Genomic DNA, 27,380 nt, shown 5'->3' with positions numbered 1-27,380 from the left:
CTTTTCATTTGTCAAACAGTTTTTCAGTTATTTATTGGTTCAAGAGCTTATCCACTGATGAGTTTCCAATTAAGTTGATTTCTCCCTCTCCTCCGGAAGGATGTTAGGCATATCCTCTATTCAATTACAACGCGCTATTATTCCACTTTTAATTAAATTACATTTTTAATTTGCCACCCCCTTTTCAGCATTTATGATTATTTTCTGCATACTTAAATGGTTTTATTTTTCCCCACACAGCTACAACCCAAATCAAAACAAAACCATCAACAAAAAAATATAAATAAAAAGAGCAATTAAAACCACTAGATAAAATTGCTCTAAATTGAAATTGGTATTTTGAAATTAGTTGGCAAATTTGTTGTAATGAGCATTTGAATATTTTACATGCATTAATTAAACATACAAAAAGACCGCGCTAGTTATTGCCATTCACTAATCACGACCCTTCGGGGTCACGTCCTCTCTTTCCCCTCTCTCTCTCTTTGTATCTCGTTCACAGGTAATTCCAATAGTCTAGCTCAGCTGGTGGACAATGAGATTCCTTTGGCCCAGATGGACATGCCGGCTTACACTCACCAGACAGCCACACAGTCGCGGCAGTACCGTCATCGGCATCACAAGCAGCGCCAGATCTCGAATGGCGGCACCGTGAGCTATGAGAATCAACTGGCCACCGCCAGCAGCGAGGATGAACTGGACGATCCGGATGTGGTGGTGGTGGGCAGCCCCGAAGTTGTGGCCGCCGTGGCAGCCATTGCCTCCAACAAAGCGCGGGATCTGCGCAATCGCAGCGGCAGCTATAGCAACCTTTTTGATGCGGACTTTGAGGCTGCCCTGGTCAACTCCACGCTGGTGGACAACCATGTGCGTGGTGGGGAACCAAGTGCTACGGTTTCTGGGAAACCCTCGGCTGGTGCTGCCCTCTTGGCGGCCGCCATGTCGGGCAAAGCCACGGAGAATATGTACAGCAATGTGCCTCCAGGGGGGGTCAGCAATGCTCCTCAAGATGCCACACTCCATGTGTACTCCAACATTATCGATGAACGCAAGCAACAACAACAGCAGCAGCAGCAGAGAGATCAGGTTAATAATGTCTTGTCTTCCACACTCTTGTGCGACGATCTTGACCTGGACGATCCTGTAAGTGCCGCCTCCTTTGTGGCCAGCCACTCCCAGCGAAAGTCCGCAGGCGATGGAGCCGAGCAGGTGAAGTCGGCAGAGCGACTGAGGATGCTGCATGACACCACCATGATAGACACGGCCCTGGATCTGGACAGCCTGGATGGTTCCAGCATGGGCAACAGCTCGCAATCCTGCCTGGTGAAGTCGTCGGGCAAACCGAGTGCTGCCTCCTCCAACAATCCCATAGTCTGAGCGGCCCTGATACCCATTGTCCTTGTACATAAGTGTAGATATTCGATTGCCAGGCGAAGAGTATTATTATTTTTTTTACCTAAACAACCTGTACTTTATTTACCTAATTACCCAACAAGTGTGATGTGGTGGTTCAGGGGGGGCGGTAGAGAGAAAGGAGAACCTATCAGCAGGCAGATAAAATATTACCTTAACGCGTTACGCATTCAAAAAGAAACAGATAGATATCTATGCATATATGTAGATGATAATAACTGAAGCATTTACGGATATATGTATACATATGTATGATACAAAACGTGGTGAACAATGATGTTAACAATTCAATGGCATTAAAACGAAGGACGAAATAAAGCAAAGGGAAACCAATACTAAGGAGAGACATAATACGCATATACAATGTATGGTTAGTTATAGTGTATAATTTTTGTATTTAAGTTTTTACAAGCAGCAACAGTTCAGAGTTTAAAATAAAAAATTTGCGAAAGGAAATCGAAGAAACAAACGAAAGCCAACTAGAAATATCCTGCAATATATGTACGTGAAGTTGAAATTGGAAGAAAACGAAGATGAAATAAGGACGAGAAATGTTAAAAAGCAACAATGTGGTGTATTAAATGTTCATAAAATTAAAGTTAAGTGTATTTTCAAGGTGTAAAATGTTATATGACATCAATTAAAAAACGAGTTCGAGATTTGGACAAGCCTCCACTGCATGAAAGGGCAAAATGTTAAGCGTATGTTATGCGAAACTAACAAAAACTGCAATTATACAAAGAATAAAGATTTATAAATAGAGAAAAACCAGAAAAATTGACTTTTTAAGCTTTGAACTTGGGGTTTATCAACCGCCAAACTCCTATCGATGTATCGATAACAACTTGCGGCTCTTCTATTTGCTGGCTTTTTAGTAAAAGCTCGAATTTGGTCACACTGCCATGGAGAAGAAAACAACTTTTTCGAATTGTCTGCAAATAATTCCAAAAACCAGCTTTTTAAGGTGATTAGTGAAAGGAAACACAATTGAAACCAATAAAATGTAGCAATTTTAGACCCGAGGAGCTCATCACACATCGTCATGTTGAGTTTGAGGCTCACAGTGGAGGCCTAAAACGCACACAAAACGAAGTCAGTGCGGCAGAACTCGAGGAGCTTCAGCGGGCACAAGGTGAAATTAGTTATTTAAATATTAATTGATATAATTTTGTATATGTTTATCCAATTTACAGATAGCCTGCGAGCTCAGCTGTCTGTGCCCCGCATAGAGAGACTTGGAGGAAGAGCCCTGGCCAGGTGGCAGGAAAAGCAACAAGTGGCAGAGGTCATACGCAAAGATGGTAAATTCGAAAACTTTGGTTATAGCAACCAGGGGAAACTCTACCTGGAATACTATGAAGCTCTATTTCTCCTAGAAGTGGTAAGCTTACAATTTACTTTATTCACAACAATTTAATTGTTAAAAACAAACCTTTTTCAGGGACGCCTTCAACTGGAATATTATGAAACTATTGTTTCTGTTGAGCAAGCCTATGTATTGCTCCTGGGAGAATTGGAAAGCGAAAAATACGAGCATTATTTGGTTTATTCAGCTTTATCCCGCGCCGGCTACATAGTTGTAAAGCATCAACCTCAGCGGTTAGCTCAGCCAGCAGTTACCAGTGAAGATTGCATTTGGGCTTTGCTAAAGGCAAAAGTTCAAAGTCAACCAGTACCGGAACACATTAAGGATTCCCCCTTTTACACACTCGTAGAGAAGAGAATGGAAGATGTGAAAGATATCATTGTATCTCAGAAGATAGAGGCTTCTCCAGTCAGAGAAGAAGCCATAGACTTTCATTTCGACACCCAAAAGCGAAAGGCTCCTGCCGAGCCTAGCAAAGAGCCAGCCACAAAGAGAGCAAAGTTCTGCCCAACTGGCCAAAGTCTGGTGGATCAACTAAAGAACGAAACGTCTTATGCAAAGTTTGAAAAGTTATTTCAAAAGTTTGATATTGTGCAGCTGGAAGGAAAAGATTATACAACCGATGAAAGCATCGATTGTCCTCTAAAAATAACCTTTGATCTGCATCTGCACAACGAGGGCTTTAAGAAGAGCTCGCCTAAGGCGCCTGCCTTTAATGTCATCATCCTGCCGCCTCGCTTTGACTTTCCCCATCACAAACAGATCTCAAACATCCTAAAGTTTCACACCGCCCCGCTGCTGGTTGTATCGGTTAGCGAGTCCAAACAGATACAGGCTTTTTTGTATCATATAAGTTGATGATGCCATTAAAATGTACGAGTATGCTTAACTTGTCATATTTTTTAATTTTTTATTTACTTATTTTCCCCTAAAAATCTGGTTTGTTTCCAAATTATGGTGTCCAGCCATGGTAAATATTATCAAGATACTTATTCTTACCAGCCAAATTTCATGAATTTTTTTATCAGGATGTAAAAATGGTCTGGATAATAGGCGGTCCGGGCAGCGGCAAGACAACGCAGGCGCAAAATATTGCCAACAAATATGGCTTTGTGCACATTGAACCTTGCACTTTGGCCAAAAAAGAGGTTCGATTTACTGGGATAACTGATTTATATAAAAAAAGATTCATATAACAGGTGTAATTACAGGGAAAACTTGACGAAAAGGTAATGGAAGCAATAAAAAGGGGATATCATGTGCCCTTGAATGATATTTTTCCGTTGATCTTAAATAAAGTACATAGTGCCAAAGCCAAGGGCATTGTCATTGATGGGTAAGCAGCATTGATGGTAAGGCAAAGTTTATAAATAGGAACAGATAATACTTTTTACAGATATCCGGAAAACCTCGAAGAGGCTGAACTCCTGGAAGTGGGTCTGGGACAGCCAGACATAATCATAGCGTTGCAGGTTGATGAGATTACTAGCATACGACGATCCCTTAAGACAGCGCGAATCGTAGATGGTTCAGCTTTAGAGGAATATATAATTTCGAGCATGCCGGTTATTAAAAAATACAGAGATATTACAGCGTTGGTGGACGGCTGTCCAGATTCCCATAGAGTCTTAGATGTGATTCAGTTCCATATTGATTCCCTGAGACGATGCAAACGATAGAGCTAAGGTTCTTCATTTAGGATGTTTATATTGGGAGATATGAGAGATGTTACTAGCTGAAAGAGTGGTGTGAATGCAGTAACTACTGGTGCAATAACGCCTGCTGGCCTTGTTCTTATATTTGTCTGAAATAAGGAGGCAAAAATGAGGAATAAATGAAGGCCTTGTGGCACCAGTAGCTTTTGCAAGCGCCCACGGAAGTGATAGTAAACTCTCAAGAAAATCATCTTTTAGAGAATGTAGAAACCTTTTTGTTTTCTAAATTTTGAAAACTACCTATAAAATATATACTCCCTGCTGTTTCTGAAAGGTATGTATCAAAATTTGATATATTTTTAATGAAATTAAAGAAAGAAAGAAGAAATTTGTCTCCAACTAATTGTAGAAACCTGCATGTTGTCTATATTTTAAAAACTACCTCAAAATAATATACTCCCTACTGTTCCCAAAAAGGTATGTTATAAAATTTGCTTAATTTTTAATGAAATTTAAATTTTAAAAATTAAATTATATTTGCAGAGAAGCAACCAAAGACGACGGAAAGCTCTCGGTGCCAAAAAAAGCTCTCGTGGCGCGTACGAAAACCGTTAGCCGAATACAACCGAATCGGATCGAATCGAATAGAGTCGCGTCAAGCTGAATCGAAAGCCTTTTTCATTCAGCTCAGTTCAGTCAGTCATCACTCTCAAGGCACGCAACACACCGAGGGTGGTGGTGAAAAATCCGTCGGGCTGAGAAAACGAATCTGTTTTTTGGCGCAGGCTGAGAAAAATCAACCCACAAGCAAGCATCGACGGAGGCGGCAACAACGGGTCTCCCCATAAACTACCGACAATCTCGCTATTTCTTCAAAGACCAAAGGCGGTCCCCGTATATATCTGGTATACATCATCATGGTGAGTGTGTCCGAGTTGTGTGCCGCCGTGTTCAGAGATTTTGTAGTAGTTTCGTTTCTGCTTATTGCTTAATTTATTTTTATTTGTTTGTTAATTTTTTTGATTTAAATCTCTCGGACTGGTGGGTACGTTTTCCTCTCTGCCCAAACTAGAACTACTTTAGTTTTCCAACTCGACCTTGAGCCACTTGCACTGCACTTGACCTTGCACACCCATCCCATCCAGTGCAGGGCAGGGCAGGTTGGAGGAGATGGAAGCTTGAAGCTCTCCAAGCTCTGAATCCCCGTCAGCTGTTTGCTGTTTATTGTTTACTCGCCTCTGGGCGGCTCGGCTCTACCAATACCAACTAATTCCAACGATTACGTGCCTGTGAAATTCCGCCAGAATACAAAGCACACAAAACAAGCTAGTAACAAATTAGCAACTCAACTGGCTCTCCGGGCGAATGGTCTAAACAACGAAAATAAAACCGAAATTTCACATTCCAAGAGCAACAGCCAAGAGCCAAGACCCGGCGAATTTTGACGTCAAAATCCCGATTTGCATATATTTATGACCAGTTGCCCGAAACACACAGGAATTTCTGGCGGGGCTTGATTCATTAGCAAGTCCGCCGAAGCCAGTTAAAATGTGTTTATTGGCGCTACCCGAACTAGACAGTCATGCCGGTTTTGCGTCGTGTCGCATTATTAAATTGTCAAAACAAAGAGACAAACCTTTTTTTAAAACAAAAAAAATAGAAAAAGAAAGAGTCACTGTCAGAGCTGAAGTTTAGGCTTCCATAAAAATTCCTCGGACTCGAGCTAAGTAGTTATTTAGTTCCGTTTGAGCAGAACGCATGTGTTTTTAGTGGCTCTTTTGATATTAATTAAAGTTGGAGCGTGATAGTAATTATATAGTTTCAGGAGAACTATTAAAAAGTCTTTGTTTAAAGTAGAATTTGCATTAAAGGTAAAATCCTATATCAAAACTTTGATAAAAACGTTGTTTAAAGATGTTTTTAAAGCTTAAAGTTGAGTTATTAGAGATACTTATCTCTTTAACTTAAAAAGTCTTAATAAAAAGGATATATCAAGGTGTATTTGTAGTCTGTAAATAGTAGAGAACCTTTAACTTAAAACAGTCTTAATAAAAAGGATATATCGAGTCATATTTTTAGTCCACAAATAGCTTCCAAAAAGATATAAATATATTAAATATAATTCAAAGATAATTATCTCTTTAAAAAGGATATATCCATTCGTATTTATAGTTCTTAAATATCAAGCAAAAATCTATAAAAGTATTGAATATAATTCATAATAAACAGGATATATATCCAGTCTTATTTGTAGAACCTAAAAAGCTAGCAAAAAAATATATATAAATAGGTAACCATTGATTTCTTTGAATACAAACCCTTGAGTTCCATTACAACAATAATAATAACAACCCACTCCGCGGGAACCAAAACATCTGTTCAATTTACCCTGCCTCAGGTCAGTGTTAAATTATTAACTAATTGAAATCCTTGGAAATGACATTGAAAAGTCACTAAACTAAACTACTAAAAATACACACTCAAACATTACGTAAATGAGCCTCAAAAATCATAAATTCTCACACGCAACGATTAGAGACTGCGTGGAAAGAGAAAGGCCACCACCGAAGAGGAAAAGCGTCAGGGAAAATATAGTAAAAAAAAACTTAAAATTTATGCTCTAGAGAACAACATAAAGGTGCTAGAGAAACAACCTGTACAATATCAACCTGCCAAAATTCATTCAATTTGTTTGTCTGCTATTTTGTTCACTTATATGTATATATAATTTTTTGCTGGGTGCGACAATGCGGAACGGGCGAATATATATCAGCGGGGGCCTCGCCATACTATATCAAACGCCGATCCGCACACGCAGCTACACATGCTATATGTGATATGTGGAGAGCAAAGCAATTGTTTACAATAATTGGGATTTTTTTCGATGAAATCAAACCATTAATATAAGCAATTGTGTGAATGGAGAAGAGGTGCCAATTGCCCTGAATGAGTTGAGTTATCCGATGGGTAATAAACACAGCTACGCAGCAGTGGCTTCTGTTCAAGATCAATGTCATGATCATTATCGCCTATAGATTGTTTAGTTAGAATGTAACACATAGCTTATAGATGGGAACTTTATTGCTTTGGGTTTGATTTGCTTATGGCAAAGTGCCCAGAAATACTAATAACCAAAACATATACACATTAACCAAAGGCGAATTCGAACATTTTGGTTCAATAACACTTGTAACTTTGAGAGATATCTAACCCTTCCCCACCAACTGTCTCGATTGTTCAGTTATTTATGTGTCACCAAATGGCCATGAAGAAGGAGGCCGAAGAGAAGCTCAAAGCCGAGGAGCTCCGTAAGGCTAAAGCCGCTGTAAGTAGTCCTGACAGAAGCCTTAAAGTCAAAGGGCAATCCATATTACTTGATGTATGATGGCATGTTCTGTCTGGCCGCCGCTTCTCCACCAAAGTTTAGACCCAAGAATTGTGAAAAATATATCCCCATAACCCCACTAAGCTTGCGTGTACCAGTAAATCTTAACAGATCTAATTTTAGTAGATGTTTTTGCCTGCCTTGTTTTTGATTTTATTTGCTAATGATAGTTCCTGTATTTACAGTCTGACATCCCCATTATCTGGATCTTGGGCGGACCCGGCTGCGGCAAGGGCACTCAGTGCGCCAAAATTGTGGAGAAATACGGATTCACACATCTGAGCACCGGCGATTTGCTGCGCAATGAGGTAATTGTTCAGAAATACTGGAATTCTGGGGCAATGTCTTGGTTGTTTTTGTAAAAAGAAAAAGCTTTTATTATAGGAAATTTTATAGATTTTATATATGTATCATAGAATGTAGTTTAGTTTTGTGTGTTTACATTTACAATTTTGAGATATTTTTAATAGATTTCGTAGAGGAATAAGTTGAGGGACTTGTTAAGATTCAGATTTAGATTCTTTAATAAAAAGTCCTGTAAAATATTAAACTTTAATTCTTAAAACCATTAAATCCTTCAACAATTATTCTACTAAAAATCCCAAAATTATTCCAGGTCGAGTCTGGCTCAGACAAGGGTCGTGCCTTGCAGGCTGTAATGGCCAGCGGTGGACTGGTCTCCAACGATGAGGTGCTGTCCCTGCTCAATGATGCTATTGGTCGGGCCAGAGGCGGTTCTAAGGGTTTCCTCATCGACGGCTATCCCCGGGAGAAGAACCAAGGGGTTGAGTTCGAGGCGCGCGTTGCTCCCGCCGATCTGGCCCTGTACTTTGAGTGCTCCGAGGACACGATGGTGAAGCGCATTATGGCCCGTGCTGCCGCTGCTGCTGTCAAAAGGGCTGATGACAATGAGGCTACCATTAGGTCGCGTCTGAAGACTTTTGCCTTGAACACCAATGCCATCCTAGAACTCTATAACGAGAAGACCCTCACGGCAAGTCGAGATTGATATCCTAAAAGCTATATAAGTTATAAATATTTTCTCTTAACCTTAGATCAATGCCGAGCGCGATGTGGATGACATTTTCCTGGAGGTTGTCCAGGCCATTGACTGTGTGCTTAAAAATAAGCAGAAAGCCGCTGCCCTGTGCTAGTTGAAGGCGAAATCAAAGCCAAAACCAAAGAGTTGGCAATGCAAACCAAAAATTAATAAATTAATGCACTTTTTAGCGCGAATCTCACAGGCTCAAATGAAAGCAAAAAAACACCAAATAAATTAGTTCTAAATCATTAATATGTTACCATATGCAAAGGCCTTATTCTTCAAACTATTGCTTTAAATAAAATACAAATAGAAATGGGAATTTCCCTTTTTTCTGATTCATTAAGGGATAGTTACAAAGTTAATTGAATAATGAGTGTGATTTACTAGCCTCTGCTTAGTTAGATTCGTTTTTATATAAAATGCAAATCATATAGGGTTTGCAATTAACAAGTCTCGTGCTAATTATTCACAAGCTAATTGAAAGCTCCAAGGGCACGTGTGCCTAGGAAAACATTCGAATAAGAATTTGCCTTGAGAGCCACGTGATTTATAGCTGAAAACTACAAGCTCATTTGGGGTTGACTGAACCAGTTTGCTATCAGCATTTAAATTTGTGGGCGTCAAGTAGAACAGATTGAGCCTAATTTACGTTAGATTTTTGCACCAAATTTATATTAGTTTTATCTCCAAAGAAGCTTCCTCAAGTTGAAGTCTCTATTAAATAGTTTTATTTGCAGTTATTCCCCCTGTAAAACCTTATTTGTTTATCCTTTCATTTATTTACTGCTTTAAAATGATGAAGACCTGAACTATATAAGCATTTTATTGAGGAACTTTCCAAAATCTCTGAATACATCTCCGGTTAAACATTAACAAGTTGCACCCGATTAACTGCTTTGGCCACAATAAATTAAACTGAAATTTAAATTTAATTTGGAGCGAGTCATCATGGGTTTAATTGATCGATCGTTTCTGATTTCTGATCTCCAAGTTCCCCTTCTTAAATCCGAGATGATATCAATTTTTTGATAAATCCCTGACTTGACGTCATGAGACTTTTGAAAGCAAAATAGAACTGACACAATTCAAAGAAAAGCTTGGAGTCTCTTCCTCCAAACTGGTAGAAATAGAATCGTCCATCCATCACGGAACTAAATACCAAGTCGAGCGTCATCGCTCAAAGCTCCCCTTCGAACTGGAGTGGCTCCCCGAGTTCGAGTTTTGAGTTCTTTCGAGTGTAAAGTCAACACAGAAATATTATGTAAAGTAAGTGGTTCGTTTGGCCAGCATAGCATCTATGTATGCTACGGATGCCTCATAATTGTTGTGTGCCTTTCGTAAATTATGTAAAACTGTGAAAACCCAGAGGCAAGGTAGAAAACGAAACAGTTAACCGTCCAGAAATTATCACCTGGCGACGTAAAAGTTTTTATCTGTCGATTATCGCTGGTCGAGATCAGATCCCCGAACTGGCGGGAATTCCAATTCCACAAAAATCAGCATGACTAAACAACAGACGACAGAAAAGCCGAAGCAGGTTTTTTGTGTGTGCTATTATTATTGTTATTTTTGTATATTTTTGATTTCTTGTTATTTTTGTTCATTTTCATATACAATTTCTTTATATTTTGCATCGCATTTGTTGCTTTCTTTTTGTTTGCGGCCCAAGTTGAAGTCTTTTTTTGGGGCCGCCGCTGAGGTCTTAAAACTAAAATAAATATAAATGTTTAAATAGTTAAAGCTAAGAACAATGTACAGATGAGGATATATCACAAGATTGGAGAAGTTCTTTAAACATAAAGCTATCAGGATTCAGTCAGAGGGGGGGACGAGCTCCAAGGACACACGTCTTAGATGAGATTGTTATCACTGTAGGGATGCTGGTGATGTTGCTGCTGATGATGTTGCTGGGTTCTCAGGTACTGCTGCTGCGGTGCACTGCGTCCCCCAATCTTGCTCTCAATCCAGTCCAGGTAGTGAGTGACCCTGGTAAAGCCTCCAGGTATGTTAGTTTCACAACCATCGGCAGGTCCAAAGCTGGTAATGCCGACCACCACCTGGGTATCCTTTAGAACCAACGGTCCACCGGAGTCACCCGTGCACACTGTCTCATCCTTCAGGCCCTTGGCACAGATCACTCCAGCGGTGACCACATCGTACTCCTGGGCGCACTCTGCATTCGAGATCACCTTCAGCTCGGTGTACTGCATCGAGTCCGAGTTGGTCATCTCCACCATGGCACCCCAGCCGCTGGCCACCACACTCATCCCAGCGAACTGATCTTGGCGATATCTGCTGGGCAACGAAGCAGGCTGAATCCTCGAGGTGAAAGCAATGTCCATGGGCAGCTTGACCAAGGCAATGTCATTGGCCGCCGTCTCCGGATTGAAACGTTCGTGGACAATGAACTTGTTGGAGCGCAGCACCAGTCCACCCAGCTGCTCTGTATCCTCCACACTCTTGGTGCCCAGATATACATCGTAGTGGGTCACTCCCATGGTGCAATGTCCGGCGGTGAGGATCCAGCGTCTGTCCAGCAAAGTTCCACCGCAGAGAATGCGCTTGCGCCACAGCTGCTTGCCAATCAGCATCACCTGGTAGGGGAACTTCTCGATACGCCCGAACTTGGACTGTCCCAGGGCATAGCCTTCGGTTTGGGCGGGCGCCCATGTGAGCATCAAGATCAGAGCCAGGCCCAGCAGGTGGGCTATTCTGTTGTAAATCATTTTGTTTGTGTTCTGTTTGTTGGTTGCACTTGTCACTGGTTAGTAGTCTCTTCGATCTTCTCAAGATTTAGTCACTTTTTCTGTTCTTTTTTGTCTCTGAGTTCTGCGCGCTTTGAAGGTTCGCTTCAATCTAAATCCATTCTGACGGAGCCGTGATTTTTTATACCTCGCCGCTCGCTTGCGCTCAGCTAAAATATTTCGCCGGCTAACTGGCGCTGTTTTTTGAGATTCCATCTCGGTTTGGAGCAGCTCTCTCCACCGCGCTCAGCCTGACTTGGTGGCAGGTCGGCAGACTCTTCTCCGGTAGCCTGTGTTGTTATGACAGCAAACAAGTCGTAAAATCTCGTTTATAACGCTGGGGCATCAAGAGATAGTCAGTCGGCCGATTTTCGCCAGGCAAAGTTCAAAATTTTTGTTTTAAATAGGAAACGGAAGTGGAATTGGGTTATTTCGATTGCGTCTATTCCCGAAATATCATATTTCGCTTACGAATAATTATGACTAGGTCTCTCAGCTCTTTTGGAGCAGGTAATTTCATAACCTGGCAGCGAGAGAGAGAAAACCGAGTTGATACCAGACAATAGAACAGGTATTCCAGATGGAGCCAAAGCCCCTCTTGGTGGGTTGGATTTTTTGGGGTGACAAATACGATTTTAATTATGTATAAACTATTTTGGAATTCTGATTAGAAGACTCGTTTTGTTTGTCGTTTTCCTTTTGGTTTACGAAGCTCTAAACCTCACTACTCCTCCTGGGTCTTTGGTTTGGAAATGTTTCATTCAACTGTGAAAAAAAGATGGAATTTTTTGTGTTGAAAGTTGCTTTTGCGCATTTTTTTGCAGCATTTTCGTGGTGATCCGTAAACAACGGGGACTCCGGATTTTTGTCTGATTCAGTGGCGCCATAAGAATTTCGATATTAATAAGTTATTCATTTACGCCTCAAAGTCCAACCAAAAACAACAACAACAAAAAATGCTGCTAATTCCAAGCGAAACTCTCTGGCGAATTTAGGTTTAACTGCGATGAATCAAGATCGCGGTTTGTTTATTATAAACAATACTATATATTAGTATGCAGATTGACGCTCCAGATCAGAATCACAACAAAGCTGACTCAATGTTTTTGTTCTTGAATTTTTCCTTTGTAGATTTTCCTGTTTTCTTTCCACCTGCGTAAAACCAAAGACAACTAAAAATCACTGATAAATATTTGGAATTTGAAGTTAATTTGCCAGGCGCCAGGCTGCTGGGGTTGTTAATGAAAACAACGGAGATTAGCGATCGCTTTAATTTTATTTACTTAATTAGCAGTCGAATTGTAAAAATAAAAACACCCAACGAATGGCTTTGTTTTTTTGACGAAAAGAATCCAGTACGTCAATGAGATCTCTTCGGGAGGCGGGAGCAGCAGGTAAGAGTATTCCCTGATTCGAAGGGGATTTCTTTTCCCCAGTTCCCTAATTGTTTACATTACTTATTCGCACCAAGTCAAAGTCTATAAATATAATCAAACACCCATAAAAAAATAGTAATTGGTCATGAAGGTGTGAGATAGTGCTGCCTGGTGTAATCGAGTTTCCTTGGGGAAACTGCTTCACCTGGAGCCCCAGCACGTGTAGGACATATAACTCTCGTTTTGGGTGGTTCTTCTTTTATTGTCCAACCTAATCCGCCAATTAGTTTTCAGCACATCGTCAAAGTTTATGGGACAAGTTCTCGTCTCAAAGCTGGCTTTGATTTTGATTTGTTTAGTGAATGCATATTTCATTTTTCCCTCGAATCATACGAATAAATTACCTACAAGAACCGGCGAGATTTATTCGACAATTAAAATTTAAATTTCTCAAGATGTAAATTGATGCAAATGAGGGACCGGGAACACCCAAAAAAAATAAAGCCTTGTTTTTCGACCACAAAGTTCAGCGGCTCGCATATCGCTGGCGCCATAAATGTTGCTTACCTTGCTCGAGAAAGTAGCTGACCTTGACGGAATTCGGAATGGGAGTTCCGAATCTGGACGAGGCTGGAGCATCATTTCTGGCTAGAAAGCAAGGGAAGGATCGGCAGCGGTTCCACGTCTAATTTCGCGCATGCGGAGTGCATTGACCAAGTTCGGGGGGAATCGGCGTATCGTAATGGCCATATCAAATCGGCCATTGACGTCAGCTAAACACCATTTGTTATGTACACAGAAAGAAATCATCTCGAATGGTATGTTAATTAGCTCTTAAACTGGATCTTAGGCCATTCCCAAGTACTTGGATTAATTTATAAGCATTGGGGCTATAAATAAAGTTAACTGAATTAACAAGAAAAAGGTTATTCAATAATGAGTATTGTATCGAGTCAGTTCTTAAAATTTAATAATATTTCTTATACTTCTTCATGTAATGAGTGACTTTTTTAGGGTATTTTAATTTCAGTCAGAAGCTTGAAATGCACTGAATAAGTCATTTCCGACCCTATAAAGCATATATATTCTTGATCAGCATCAACAGGGGAATCTATCTAGACATGTTGGGACGGGAAATTTTTTTTGTAATTTTTTAAAATTTTTTAAGGGGTTACATCATTAAAATTATCAAAAATTCAAAAAAATTTTAAGGTTCAAAATTTTTAAATTTAATAAATTGATTTGTTAAGCTGTTAAAAACTAGCAAAAAACAGCTTTCCAAATTAAATTTAAAACATTTTTGGCTTAGTTATGATATTTTTAGATATTGATTAAAAAGAACAAATAAAAAAATACTATCTTAAATTTATTTTTTTAGGAATTCTTGGTAGTAAATGGAAACTACATACTTCGACTTCCTGATGTTAGCTTCCTTAAATTTTTTTTAATATTTCTGAACTTTGTTAGCCTGATATAAGAGTTAGTTTACTTAGTTTCCTACCCTTTTTAGCCTCAACTTTAAGTTTAAGTCACTCTTTTTAGCTTCAATAATATCTAAAATTTACCACATTTTTTGTATATTTTTATATATTTTTCTCACCATATTTGTTTTCTTAATTATTCACATTTCTTTGCGTGTACGTGGGCCTTACAAATTAATTAATGTGCCGCCGAATGAGCTTTTAATATGCAACGGCGTAGAACCAGTAGTCGCTATACCACTTTTCGCCAGCAGTAAAAGTTCCACTCCCCCGGCCCCACTTCCTCCCGAGGGTTTTCAAGCTTCAAACGTTTCTCGGTCAGAGTTTTTTTGGACAAACTAGATCCGGTTGGAGCTCATTTTATGCTATAGAACCCAGTGAGCGAGCCAGCGACCGCTTCGAGACAGCAAACAAAAAAGAAAGAAGAAATTTATGGCGATGGGGTATTCCCAGCTCGAAAATACGAATACTGGGCCACAATAACAGACTCCCATGACGCTGGGGTAGCAAACAAAATTTGCTGAAATTCATCAAAGGCATTTATCATTAGTCGAGAAAGAAAGATGATCGCTTGATCGCCGGATAGCTGGATAGCCGTTAGCCAAATGCAAAGAAACTTTTTTGGCGCCAGCTATCCAGACGGCGGCAGCTTAAGTATCTATAGTATGTTAGGTTTTTATTATTAAACTCAGCGGAGATCCCTTAAAAAACTAGTTTCCTGGCTGCAGTTCCGACAGCTCTGGAATTTCCAAAAAACACGTGCGAAATGGCTATTCGAAAACCCTAAGAAAGTCATCAAAACAAACAGTTTTTATTCAAATGGAATTGGAATCTCGATCCGGAGGAGTCGAACAATACGTCAAGTTGTCAAATTAAATTTGCATGCCATTAATATGCTGGCAAATGAAGCGCAGCCGAAGTCGCTTATAAAACTTGATATGTTTTGCCCACAGATAAGGAATTGATTAAGCTGGAAAACCGCCTTTCAAACTCGTAAAGCTCACGCCCAAAAAATCAGATTCTGACTGTGCTTTAATGGAACTACTAGTAGTGGGGAACTGGGAATTTTTGGATGTTTCGGAATTTATGCGTTTGGCCCGGAGACTATGTGAATTATGCTGCGACTGTTGGGAACAGCTTATTGGCGCCGAAATAATTAATTATAAATTGACTGTCTCGACACTAATAAGCCATTGGCATTTGCATATAAATTAGAACGATTAGAATGGACGAGAACAACAGCCTCAGAAATATGTATCAAGAACGCAAAACCGATACAACGTGACTTCTGTATTATCCTACAAATGTCTAATAAAGTCAGAGTATTTTGAATCATTGATTAGAACTAAGAATTAAGATAAGGTGATAAGATAAAGTGATAAAATGTGTCTGGGAATCTCATAAGGAATTGATTTTTGAAAAGGATTTTGTGGGAAAAACGGAAATCTTTTCCATTAGAGTTGCAATAATTCTTAGGAGTATTTTGATTCTTAATATAGTTTTTAATTAAGAAAATTTGGAGAGAGAGATAAATGTGTAGCTTAAATAAGGATAACGTTGTGGGAGTCTCATAAAGATAACATTTATCCTAAAGATTTTGTTTGAAAACAAAGGGAATATCTGAAGAATTGCAACAATTCCTTGAAGAATATTTAAAATTACTTATAATAATATTTAAAAAATCAAAAATAAAGCCAATAACTCTAAGAAATTAGAAAAAAATTTAAAAAAATAATGTTTATACTATAAGTATGTACATTCGCTTTGTAAACACTTCTAACCACAACAACTTGTGGTTTTTTGTAGATCACAAATAAAGATCTTACTTTTTATTACTCAATCTTCGAGGCACAACATTTTTGATTGGTAAACAAAAGAAACCTGATGTTGATCGTCATTTATAGTAATCTGAAGTCCATTCGGAAAGCAATCATAAGTGGGCAATCGATTCGTTTATAAGCAAACATGAATATAAGCACGCGCTCCAAGCTCAAAGAGCGCTCAAAACTTGACGTCATATCGGATTTTCTTCAATCCGATGATTCACTCGTCTCCAGAGCCATTCCATAATATTTGAAACGTCATGGTTGGATTACAAATTCATATTTTTAGGGCGATTACTCAAAACCTATTCGGTGTCTTGGGCGTCTGAAAGGTCCCAGACTTTCTTAAGCCATCGCCGGCTCACTGTGACACTGCAAATAAATATTATTGTAAAACTGCCGTCGAGTGGCATCGAACTCAGATTAAGGCACGATTTCGTTATTCGATTTTAGCCCGAATAAGGCATTCCAGCTTTCAATTAATGAGATTAATCGTAAATAAACATTTACGGTAAGTACATTTTCAGACTGCATCTGTCACACGGATAATTTAGAAGGCGCACATGTAAAAATATAATCATTTACGAGGCATGCAAATTGCGATCGCCGGTTACGATTTAAATTACAATTTACGGGATTTCCTTAAGGCCGAATAATCAGGCAAGATTTAAAACCAGTTGTCAATGTCTCGTGCAAAAGTTGACACCCAAAAGTATGATTTTAAAATCTTAAGGAGATCCCGATTATTAATATATTTAAAAGATCCTAGAATGTTGGTATTAATTTTTTTAAATCTCTCTGATATTTTCGGAAATTTCGCCATTTATTATATAACAATTTGTATATAAAAAGGTCATAGAAACAATCAAAATAAAAGATATTTAACTAGCCACTACATATAGCCATGAAATTACAATGTATTTTAATACAAGTTAAAAAAGAACAAAATTTAAATCGAAAAGCCTTTGTCTTAAGTTTTAGTTTTAAACTCTCTATACCTTAAATTTTTAATTTTTATTTTAAATTAAAATAATTAATTATAAATTAAATTTTTGGTGCTATAATAAATTTATTTTTTTGGTGCTATTTTAAAAAAATATATTTTTCTAAATTAAAATTTTTTTCTAAATATTTAAAACTTTTCTGAATTTTTAACATTTTTTTTTTTAGATTTTTTATATTTTTTAGAATTTTTTTTAGAATTTGTTAAATTTTTTTAAATGTTGTAACTGCCAAATTTGAATTTGAATTTAACTGTCAAATTTGAATTTAACAACGACCAGTTTCAGTGTGCCCAGGTGCAGTTGTAAAATAACACCTAAATATAGATTCAAAAGGTTTGAGTCTCCGCTAACTTGCGCCGGCTTCTAAATGGTTTGAAACTTGGACTTTTTATAACAGTTTATACCAGTTTTCAGTTGCTTGCTGCTGGTTTCTGTTGGCCTGTTACCCCAGTTTGGAAAGCGGCCAAATCCAATTGAAAAATTTGCTCACTTGCATCAGTGATGCTCATCTCCATCAGTGATGCTCATCTAGCTATATTGCAATATTGGGAGGCTATAAAATCGGGCTTAATGGCAGTGATGCTCATCTGGCTATATTGCAATATTGGGAGGCTATAAAATCAGACTTTGCATCAGTGATGCTCATGTAGCTATTTTGCAATATTGGCAGGCAATATATCAGGCTTAATGGCAGTGATGCTCATCTAGATATATTTCTTTATTGGGACAAAATAGATAGATGAGCATCACTGATGCAAAGTCAGTTTCAGTGTGCCCAGGTGCATTTAAGCAACATTTTAGCCAAAAAATTTACAATATGGTCACATCTGGTTTGAGTCTTCGCTTACTCCAAGATCAATGGTTCGAAACTTGGACTTTTTATAACAGTTTATACCAGTTTTCAGCTGCTTGCTGCTGATTTCTGTTCGCCTGTTACCCCAATTTGGGAAACGGGAAATTTGCATGGAAATGTTCGAAATTTGGATGGGATGTTGTTGTAAAAAGGTTGTTGTTTCCATAAGCTGTTGTTGTCGGCAATAAATAGGTATAAATGCATAAAATGAAATATAACAGTTTATACCAATTATTATTTTTGCCCAAAAGTTTTTATAACAGTTTATACCAGTTTTCAGTTGCTTGCTAGTGGTTTCTGTTCGCCTGTTACCCCAGTTTGGGCAACGGCCAAATTGGATGGAAATTTTTGCTCACTCATGCTCATCTGCATCAGTGATGCTCATCTAGCTATTTTTTTTGCATTATTGGTAGAAAATTGCATGTCACTAGCTGTCAGTGATGCTCATCTAGCTATTTTGCATTATTGGGAGAATATGGCATCTCACTAGCTGCCAGTGAAGCTCATCTAGCTATTTTGCATTATTGGGACAAAATGGAGAGATATGCCATGCTCATCTGCATCAGTGATGCTCATCTAGCTATTTTTTTTGCATTATTGGTAGAAAATTGCATGTCACTAGCTGCCAGTGATGCTCAACTAGCTATTTTACATTATTGGGACAAAAAGGCATCTCACTAGCTGCCAGTGATGATCATCTAGCTACATTGCACTAATGGGACAAAATGGTATCTCACTAACTGTCAGTGATGCGCATCTACATATTTTGCATTAATGGGACAAAATGGCATATCACTAACGGTCAGTGATGCTCATCTAGCTATTTTGCATTAATGGGACAAAATGGCATCTCACTAACTGTCAGTGATGCTCATCTAGCTATTTTGCATTAATGGGACAAAATGGCATCTCACTAACTGTCAGTGATGCTCATCTAGCTATTTTGCTTTGATGTTTCCTTCATTTTCCACCGCAAGAATGCCCTTCTATTGAGCTTATTTAAATTATCCCACCCAAAAAAAACCGCATCCTCCTCATAACTCAAAAATAACACATTTTTTAAGGTTTATTATTTATTTCAGCTTTAAATAAATAAAAGAAGAAAAGGTGAGGCATGTGGGAATGTCCTGCTCCTTCTCGTCCTGATCCTCCTTGCCAACGCTCTCTTTCTCGCCTTCGGCACCCGCATTCAGTTCCTTACAGCTTGCTGCAATTAAATTTAAAAAAAGGGTGCGATTTATTTTGAAAAATTTTCGGAAACAAAACTAATTTCAGGTTCATAACTCAGGCAAAAATGCATGAAATTCAATTCGGCAAGCTGTTCAGAGTTCGTTTTTCTAAGCTTAAGAAAGCTGCTTACTCAGTTTTAATAAAATACTTACCTGTAATTTTAAAAGAAATCTGTTCTAAGTTGGTTATTCTAAGCTTAATAAAACTGCTTACTCAGTTTTGCTTAAATGCAAAAAACTAATTTTCAAAGGTTCATAACTCAGTCATTTTTATACCCTTGCAGGGTATTATAATTTCAGTCAGAAGTTTGCAACGCAGTGAAGGAGACCTTTCCGACCCTATAAAGTATATAACCCATATATATTCTTGATCAGCATCAACAGGGGAATTTTTCTAGATATGTCAGGAAGAAATCGATTTTTTGGCCATTTTTGCAAAATTTTATAAGGGGTTACACCATTAAAATTTTTGATTTTGATAAAAAATTGAATTTTCAAATTTAAATGAAGTATGCAGATTTATTAACTGTAGAAAATCTTGCACAGAACAGTTTTCCGATTTAAAATTAATGCTCTTTTGGCCGAGTTATGATATTTTTAATTTTAGAAAAAATCAAGAACTTTTTTAATATAAAAAATCCGATTTTATAATACAAAATAATATTTTTCTAAGTCAAGGAATCATTTCCGACCCCATAAACCATATATATTCTTGATCAGCATCAACAGGGGAATCTTTCTAGACATGTCCGGAAGAAATCGATTTTTTGCCCATTTTTGCGAAATTTGATAAGGGGTTACATCATTAAAATTAGCAAAAATGGCCATTGATTTTGATTTCTTAAAATTTTAAATTTGGTATGCAGTTTTTTTAAATTAATAAAAACTAACACAAAACTGCTTTCCGAATCGAAATTAATGCATTTTTGCCTTAGTTATGATATATTTTAATTGTTACCTGCAAGGGTATACAAACTTTGGCTGGCCAAAGTTAGCTTTCTTTCTTGTTATTATTAAAATAATAATAATATTAATTAAAATACTAAAACCCTAGAAATTTATAATGCAGCGCATTTTTCTTACGTCAAAGGAATACGTTTTTTGTGGATTACGTTCCTACGCACAGCAAAGTTTCACACCTATTTTGTAATAGAATGCAGACCGAGGTTCGAATATCAGGTGTGGATTTTTTTAGGGGGTTATTTCTACTTTTTAAGATTTTTTAGGAGGAAAGCCATATTTTCATCTGGCAACACACAAAAACAACGAAAAACAAATCAGCACGCGCACACAGAGTCGCTGTTTTTTTTATAATTTTTTACTGTACGGCTTTTATTGATACGGACTCCGGTTATTTGGTGCGGCGAGCAAAAACAGACAAAGTCAGGTGAGTTATAGAGCACTTTCCCTGCCTCCTTTGCTGCTGCTCCGCTTGTCCGCCGTCTCTCCCTCTTCCTCCGCGATTTTCCCTGTTTCTCCGCTGCTTCTCCGTTGCTCCGTTTCTCGCCCTATTTTTTTTGTTTTTTTTTTTTTTTTGCGTAAGTTCAGGTCTGTTGCAAACTGTGTCAACTAATTACGGAGGAGCAACTGATTAAGCTGAGTGTCGAGCAGAACTCTGGCCTTATCGACGTTCATTTATCACCTGGCGGCCTTTGAACCAGCGCGCAGCACCAGCACCCCTCCTGTTCCATTGTCGTTGTCAATTCGGGATCGCGATCCGCTCCAAGACTCCCTCTCCAGCAAGAGAACAGAAATCTGTGTCTGTCTGTCCACGTCTGTTTGCGCAGAGCTTACCTACGGCTACGGCTCTTTGATATGCTAATCTCGGCCAGGCCCACGCGTATCTGGGAGTTGACAGTTTCTGTTTCGGTTTTGCTTGCGTTTCGTAATTAACTTAAACCGTTTGTGCTTGTACGTCTTCCCCGCCAGAAACGCCACGCAAATCGATAACACACCCATCGCCCACACACATCAACACAGACACCCACGTGGACACGGATACGGATAAGGAGACGGAGGGAGTAGCACCAGCAGCATGGGTCAGACACTCTCGGAACCGGTGACCGCCAAGGAGTCGGCCTATTGCCAAAATGCCGCCTTCCGCGTCGGCTCCAGTTGCATGCAGGGCTGGCGCATCAACATGGAGGATTCGCACACACACATACTCTCGCTGCCGGATGATCCGGGAGCGGCCTTCTTTGCCGTCTACGATGGACATGGCGGCGCTACAGTGGCCCAGTATGCGGGAAAGCATCTGCACAAGTTTGTGCTGAAGCGGCCGGAGTACAATGACGATGATATCGAGCGGGCACTGCAGCAGGTGAGTCACGTGAATGAACGGGGGGGAAAAGAAGTGGATCTATATGTGTTGCACTCACTCAGGTGCTTATTTTAAGTACTCCCTCCCGGGTATATTAAATGTCAGAGATATAGAGAAGATCGAGGGCAGGGCTGGGGCTACATTCGAGTAGCCTATACTCGCTGCTGGCTAGGAGGTGCTGGTGCTTCTTATCTGTTTACCCCACCTGGGTGTATTAGGTAGATCTAGTTTAGTTACTTTTTGGGCACGTTTTACGAGTAAAACTTGAGGAAAACAATGTCGTCTTAATGGGAAGAAAAGCGAGTGGAATTATCTAGGGATAAGTTTTAAAGCTAGGTGATGCTTTTTCCTAGTGAGCTCTATTTTTATCTACCTTGTTTCCTAGATCATAATAAGTAGTTATTTCTTATCCATTTAGATTTATTATTATTGCAATTTTTCAGTTCGAAACTCTCTATAAGCAATGGATTATTATGAGTAGCAAGCACAGTCTTCCAGGTTATATGTAGCTTTAAAAGTTCAACTGTATCTATATAACGTACTTTTTATCGTATGTTAAAAATATATTATCTACCAAATTAACCTTGGAACCTTGTATCGGTAGGAGGTTCCGAAACCTACTTTTATGGGATAGCAACAGTTAAGTCTTTAAGGGGGTCGGGTATTTTAGGTTTGTGTTTTTTTTTTTACACTTTTTTTTATTATAAATTTTCAATATTTTAGAAATATTTGGTCGAAGTTTCACATCAATCTTAGCACTATGGACCAAGTTATACGTAGTGAAACGGTGTTGTTCGTTCGTTTAAATTTTAAGAAATTCGTCATAACAGTTTCTATATCTTTTTAATATTTTTCAAAACAAATATTTACACATGAAATCATTCCTTTTTTATTAATAATTTATTATTATATATTACTTTTTTATAGTTAGATTTTCCCATTTCTCTGCTTACCTATTTAGTACTCAATTACTCATTATAATGATGATGAAATTTTGCAGGGCTTTTTGGACATTGACTACGAGATGCTCCACAATGAGTCATGGGGTGACCAGATGGCCGGCTCTACGGCCGTCGTTGTGCTGGTAAAGGACAACAAGCTTTACTGTGCAAATGCCGGCGACTCAAGGGCCATTGCCTGTGTGAACGGTCAACTGGAGATTCTATCGCTGGACCATAAGCCCAACAATGAGGCGGAATCAAAGCGAATCATTGAGGGCGGCGGCTGGGTGGAATTCAATCGCGTCAACGGCAATCTGGCACTTTCCCGGGCACTTGGCGACTTTGTGTTTAAGCGAGCGAACAAAAAGCCGGAAGATCAGATCGTCACAGGTGAGAATCCTCCTCCATTGTTCCAAATTATTCATTATCACCTTCTTATTCTGTTTGTTGTTGTTGTTGTTGTTGTGCAGCCTACCCGGACGTGGAGACGCGCAAAATCATGGATGATTGGGAATTCATCGTGCTGGCCTGCGATGGCATTTGGGATGTGATGAGCAATGCGGAAGTGCTTGAGTTCTGTCGCACGCGCATCGGTATGGGCATGTATCCGGAGGAGATATGCGAGGAGCTGATGAACCACTGCCTGGCGCCCGACTGCCAAATGGGCGGCCTCGGTGGCGACAATATGACCGTTGTGTTGGTCTGTCTGCTGCACGATCGACCCTATAGCGATCTGATAGCCCGTTGCCGGAATAGTAATGAGAATGAAGCCACCACCAAGGAGGCAACGCCACCATCGCCCAAAGGTTGTGGTGATAACTCGGAAGATGCGGAAACCGATACGGAAACAGAAACGCAATCCAATCCACAACCAAATTCCTGTTCGAACCCAAAGTCCAAGGATGATGACGATGCGAAGAAGGATCAGCAGGATGCGCTGCTGGCAGCGGCCGAAATGCAGCTGAACTATATCTACTAGTGTTGCGCCTTACAATTAACTTAGGGTTACTCCGCAAATACCGCTTAAGGTCTAAAGAAAAAAACAGCAAAAGCAAGTGTTCTTGGTTAAGTTTTTTATATGCCCAAACACACACACCACACACACACAGTCCTTGCAGAAAAGAATGAAATTGTAATTGTAATTGTTTTAAATGTCCTTTTCCCCCCTCCCTTGATGCGTGTATATACATATATGCCTTCTCTCGTAACTATATATTTCTATGATTTACTACTACTGATGTTTTGTGATGCCCCAAGAGCAAAAACAAGGATAAAAACAAACAAACAAACAACAAAAATTGTATTACTCGTTTAGTATTTATGCATGTACACCCAATACTACTTGTCCAAAAGTTATTGGGTCCTCAGATCTTTAAGAAAATGAGTGAAGAGCGAAGAAAAGAATAAAAAATAAAGCAAAATGTTTTGTAGTGCCCAAAAATAAAAGTGTCTCATTTTTTACCCAAACATTAGCTTGTAACTCAATGATTTTAATTGGAGAGCTCCCTCCCCAGGCACTGACTGGTTTTTAAGCTAATTTTTCATTAAATACTGGAATTTCACGTTTTCATGTTTAATTTTGATCCGAATTTTGTTGCCCAGTGAAGGAGTTATTTCTGACCTTATAAATTATATATATGTTCTTGATAAGCAACAACAACAGTCAGTGATTGCCAAACGTCATATATATATTCCGATTGGGCATTAAATCTTATTTAATGTATAATAAATTATTCAGAAAAACTAATTTTTCTGAATTTTTTTTTTTAAATTTTAATTTCATATCAATAAAATTTTCAAAAAATCCCCAACTTTTTATTTTTTAATTAACAAAAAATAAAATAAAGAGTTTCTTTTTAATAGCTTTCCAAATTAATGTTTTTAATATTTTTCGGCTTAGTTTTGATCAATTTAAATTGCAAAATTCAAGGGTGTACAGACTTCGGCTCCCCAAAGTTGTCTTCCTTTTCTTTTTTTTTATATATGAAGATGCAAAACTGTAGATCCATTAAGCAATTACTGTGACTCTTGCTCCTCTCGCTGATAGCCAGCTTTATATGGTTTCTTCTGTTTCTGTATTTCTGGTGTTTATTTTCCCTCAGCTATCTACCATATATTACCCTCGCTGTTTGTTGTTCTCTCTTGGGTGTACCCTGTATCCAGAGGGTATATAAAGCCTTTTGTGTTAAAATATTGTTATTCTTGAAAAATATATAAAAAATATACCGTTTTCATATTTTTTTTTATGCTTTAATTTCCCAAAAATAAACATATAAAATGATGGGTAAATATTTAAATTTTAATGCCCCTAATTTCAGTCAGAAGCTAAAAACGCAGTGAAGCAATCATTTCCGACCCTATAAATCATATATATTTTTGATCAGCATCAGCAGCCGAATCGATCTAGCTATGTCGGCTTGGGAAAAAAATTTCGAAAATTTTTTCAAAAAAATGAAAGGGGTTACATCATGAAATTTTTCAAAAATTGATGAAAATTTTAATTTTCTAAAATGTTTAATTTAGAAAGCAGATTTATTAATCTTATTAAAACTAATTCAAAACAGCTTTCCGAATTGAAATTGTTGCATTTTTGGCTTAGTTATAGATTTTTTAAACTTTGATTTTCTTAAAAATAATCAATAAAAAATTAAAGAAAAATTTTAAACTCTTTTGCGGATTTGTTAAACAAAAAAAAACTAACACTCCAAAGAATTAATTAATTTAATATATTTTTGACAATTTCAAGTAAAATTGTAACCTAAAAGGGTATAGAAACCTATACCGAGTTTAGCTCCCATTCTTGTTTATTTTAAATTATATATAAAACTGAGTGTGACTGGGTAGTGATGGTCATGAAATGCTGCCCCTGTTTGTTATCGTTTTAACTCGCAAATATAAATGTTATTTATGTTTTTTTTTCGCTATTATTCATTACGAGTACAGGTTTGCTCTGCCTCCGCCTTCTCCGTCCACCGTTCGTGGTTCTACGTACAAATTGTTTCAGGCTTAACTAAAGTTCTTTTTTTTTTAATTAAAAAAGACAGAAATGAATGACGACGCTTTGGTTGTTGTTTTTTTCTCAGTGTTTGTATTTTTTTTTTCTTTTTTTCGTTTTCCTTTTTGTTTTTATTATAATAATATTTTTATTTTAATATGTATGCCATATATTACACATTCAATTATTATGTATAACTGCTGTTTTGTTTGCTTGCTTCGCTTGCTGCATAGAGAGAGATATTATTGTATTTTTCTTTATAGTTAGTTTTATAGTTTTGTTTTATGTTTTTTATGTTGATAAATCATATGCAATTTGTTTTTGTTATATATAAACCCTTTCGCTTTTGTTGTAGTTGTTACTTTACAGTTGTCTATCAATGGGGTTTTCTGTCGGTACAATTACATAATATATTTATATAATGAGTGTATATGCATGTACTTGATCTTTGTCTCATTATTTACTCCTCATTGTTACAAATTTTCATTTTTTCGATTTCTATGCTTGTTAAACAGACAGGTTTTTGTTTGTTGTTGTTGTTGTTCTTGTGTTATGTTTGTTTGCTGTTTGTTGTTGTTGTTTTTTACTAGTGATAACAATGTGCGTAAGCATTATTTTTATGTTTTTTTATAATGGTGATAACTAAAAGCAGTGAATTTTCAGGCAAAAATAAACACAAAAGAAACAACTAAAAAAATTAAGGAAATAATAAGAAGAATCCATATGTCGTGGCAGTGCCAAAAAGAATGAGTAAAGGGAAGGCTGCCCTCCCAACGATATAGTATATATATATTAGAGGTTTACGCCGATGGTTAAAGGCATCGGCGGCGGCGTAGAGGTCAAAATGACTCGGCGGCGGCGGCGTAGTAGTCAGAAAGAACCGGCGGCGGCGGCGCGTCAAATAAGGCAAAAAGGCCATTTTAATGAGTTATTTATTTTTTTTTAAGTTTTATAAAGAACAATGACACTGAAGGCCGCGCTGAAGCTGCGCCGATGCCGCACCAGCGGCGCGCCGCGGCGCGCCGTTATTTTCGTAATTTGGCGGCGGCGCGTCAAATAAGGCAAAAATCGGCGGCGGCGGCGGCGTGGCGCGGCGGCGTATATGTCTAATATATATATAGATATAGCTAAAGGTATGTACAGTGGTCTCTCTGTTGTCAGGGTGGCGAGCATTCCCTTTAAATGAAAATCGAACGGAAATGTTAATGATACTTCTAAGCCGTGTTTTTAGTGTGTTTTTAGGAGATGGATTTGTAAGGGGGGAATACATATATAATATATATATAGCTATTGTAAATATAACAAGGTGTGTGTGTGTGTGTGTGTCATATATGCGCTGCTGCTTAAGTATACAAAAATAAATAACTTAAGAACTGAGAGGTTTTACAATGTAACAATTTAATTTAATTTATTGTATTATTACTTACAAATTATTTAACATCAACAATGTTCTTTTTTTGTTACTTTCTCTAAGCCCTACTACTCCTCTCCCTTCTTTTCTCTTCTCTAATCCCCCTCCTCCTCCTGGTCTGGATGTCGCCGCTGCGGTTGTGTGTCATGGTCATGGTCAGGGTCTCTTGGCTCATTCCGTTTTATTTGTTTATTTGTTTTTTGTCGCACACAATTGATCGATTTGTCTCAATTGCCTAATATCACATCTCATTCACTCGGAACTCGCGACGCGACACGACCCACTAACCGCTGGCAAGCTCCACCCTCCAACCTCCTGGCCACGTCGTACATCCTTGAC

The 27,380-nt window shown here is 38.2% G+C and overlaps 5 protein-coding genes across 7 annotated transcripts in view; 4 read left to right on the top strand and 1 right to left on the bottom strand.

Moving 5' to 3' along the window:
* Positions 1–2,184, top strand: part of app (Palmitoyltransferase app) — a 62,216-nt gene extending 60,032 nt beyond the window's left edge. Inside the window, exon 12 of one of the 2 annotated variants that reach the window (XM_017165767.3) lies at positions 503–2,184. In XM_017165767.3, the coding sequence (XP_017021256.1) occupies positions 503–1,377 (875 nt within the window). In that variant the 3' untranslated portion in view covers positions 1,378–2,184. The remainder of the gene's footprint in view (positions 1–502) is intronic. The other variant, XM_041777347.2, reaches the window with a different exon arrangement.
* Positions 2,185–2,311: 127 nt separating this feature from the next.
* Tsen54 (tRNA splicing endonuclease subunit 54) lies at positions 2,312–3,675 on the top strand. The gene is made up of 4 exons (XM_017165882.3): positions 2,312–2,377; positions 2,430–2,545; positions 2,607–2,794; positions 2,855–3,675. The coding sequence occupies exons 1-4, from the start codon at positions 2,316–2,318 to the stop codon at positions 3,635–3,637; spliced, it is 1,149 nt and encodes a 382-aa protein (XP_017021371.1). The 5' UTR covers positions 2,312–2,315; the 3' UTR covers positions 3,638–3,675.
* A 1,367-nt stretch (positions 3,676–5,042) lies between these two features.
* On the top strand, positions 5,043–9,183 carry Ak1 (Adenylate kinase 1). 2 transcript variants are annotated; one of them, XM_017165880.2, is made up of 5 exons: positions 5,043–5,354; positions 7,676–7,759; positions 8,005–8,127; positions 8,436–8,813; positions 8,875–9,183. In XM_017165880.2, exons 1-5 carry the CDS (start codon positions 5,352–5,354, stop codon positions 8,971–8,973), a joined length of 687 nt encoding a protein of 228 aa, XP_017021369.1. In that variant the 5' UTR covers positions 5,043–5,351; the 3' UTR covers positions 8,974–9,183. The 2 variants fall into 2 exon arrangements, with proteins under 2 accessions (XP_017021369.1, XP_017021370.1); XM_017165881.2 differs by lacking the exon at positions 7,676–7,759.
* Positions 9,184–10,414: 1,231 nt separating this feature from the next.
* On the bottom strand, positions 10,415–11,830 carry LOC108073871 (brachyurin). Its single transcript, XM_017165658.3, has one exon. It carries the CDS (start codon positions 11,588–11,590, stop codon positions 10,715–10,717), a length of 876 nt encoding a protein of 291 aa, XP_017021147.1. The 5' UTR covers positions 11,591–11,830; the 3' UTR covers positions 10,415–10,714.
* Positions 11,831–20,603: 8,773 nt separating this feature from the next.
* On the top strand, positions 20,604–24,073 carry LOC108079897 (probable protein phosphatase 2C T23F11.1). The gene is made up of 4 exons (XM_017174425.3): positions 20,604–20,761; positions 21,304–21,694; positions 22,695–23,025; positions 23,106–24,073. Exons 2-4 carry the CDS (start codon positions 21,410–21,412, stop codon positions 23,612–23,614), a joined length of 1,125 nt encoding a protein of 374 aa, XP_017029914.1. The 5' UTR covers positions 20,604–20,761; positions 21,304–21,409; the 3' UTR covers positions 23,615–24,073.
* The last annotated feature ends 3,307 nt before the right edge of the window (positions 24,074–27,380 follow it).

The sequence above is a fragment of the Drosophila kikkawai genome, chromosome 3L, assembly GCF_030179895.1.
Source record: "Drosophila kikkawai strain 14028-0561.14 chromosome 3L, DkikHiC1v2, whole genome shotgun sequence".
Lineage (NCBI taxonomy): Eukaryota > Metazoa > Arthropoda > Insecta > Diptera > Drosophilidae > Drosophila > Drosophila kikkawai.
Note: the sequence above shows the minus strand (reverse complement) of the source record. Positions and strands in the feature narration are given on the sequence as shown.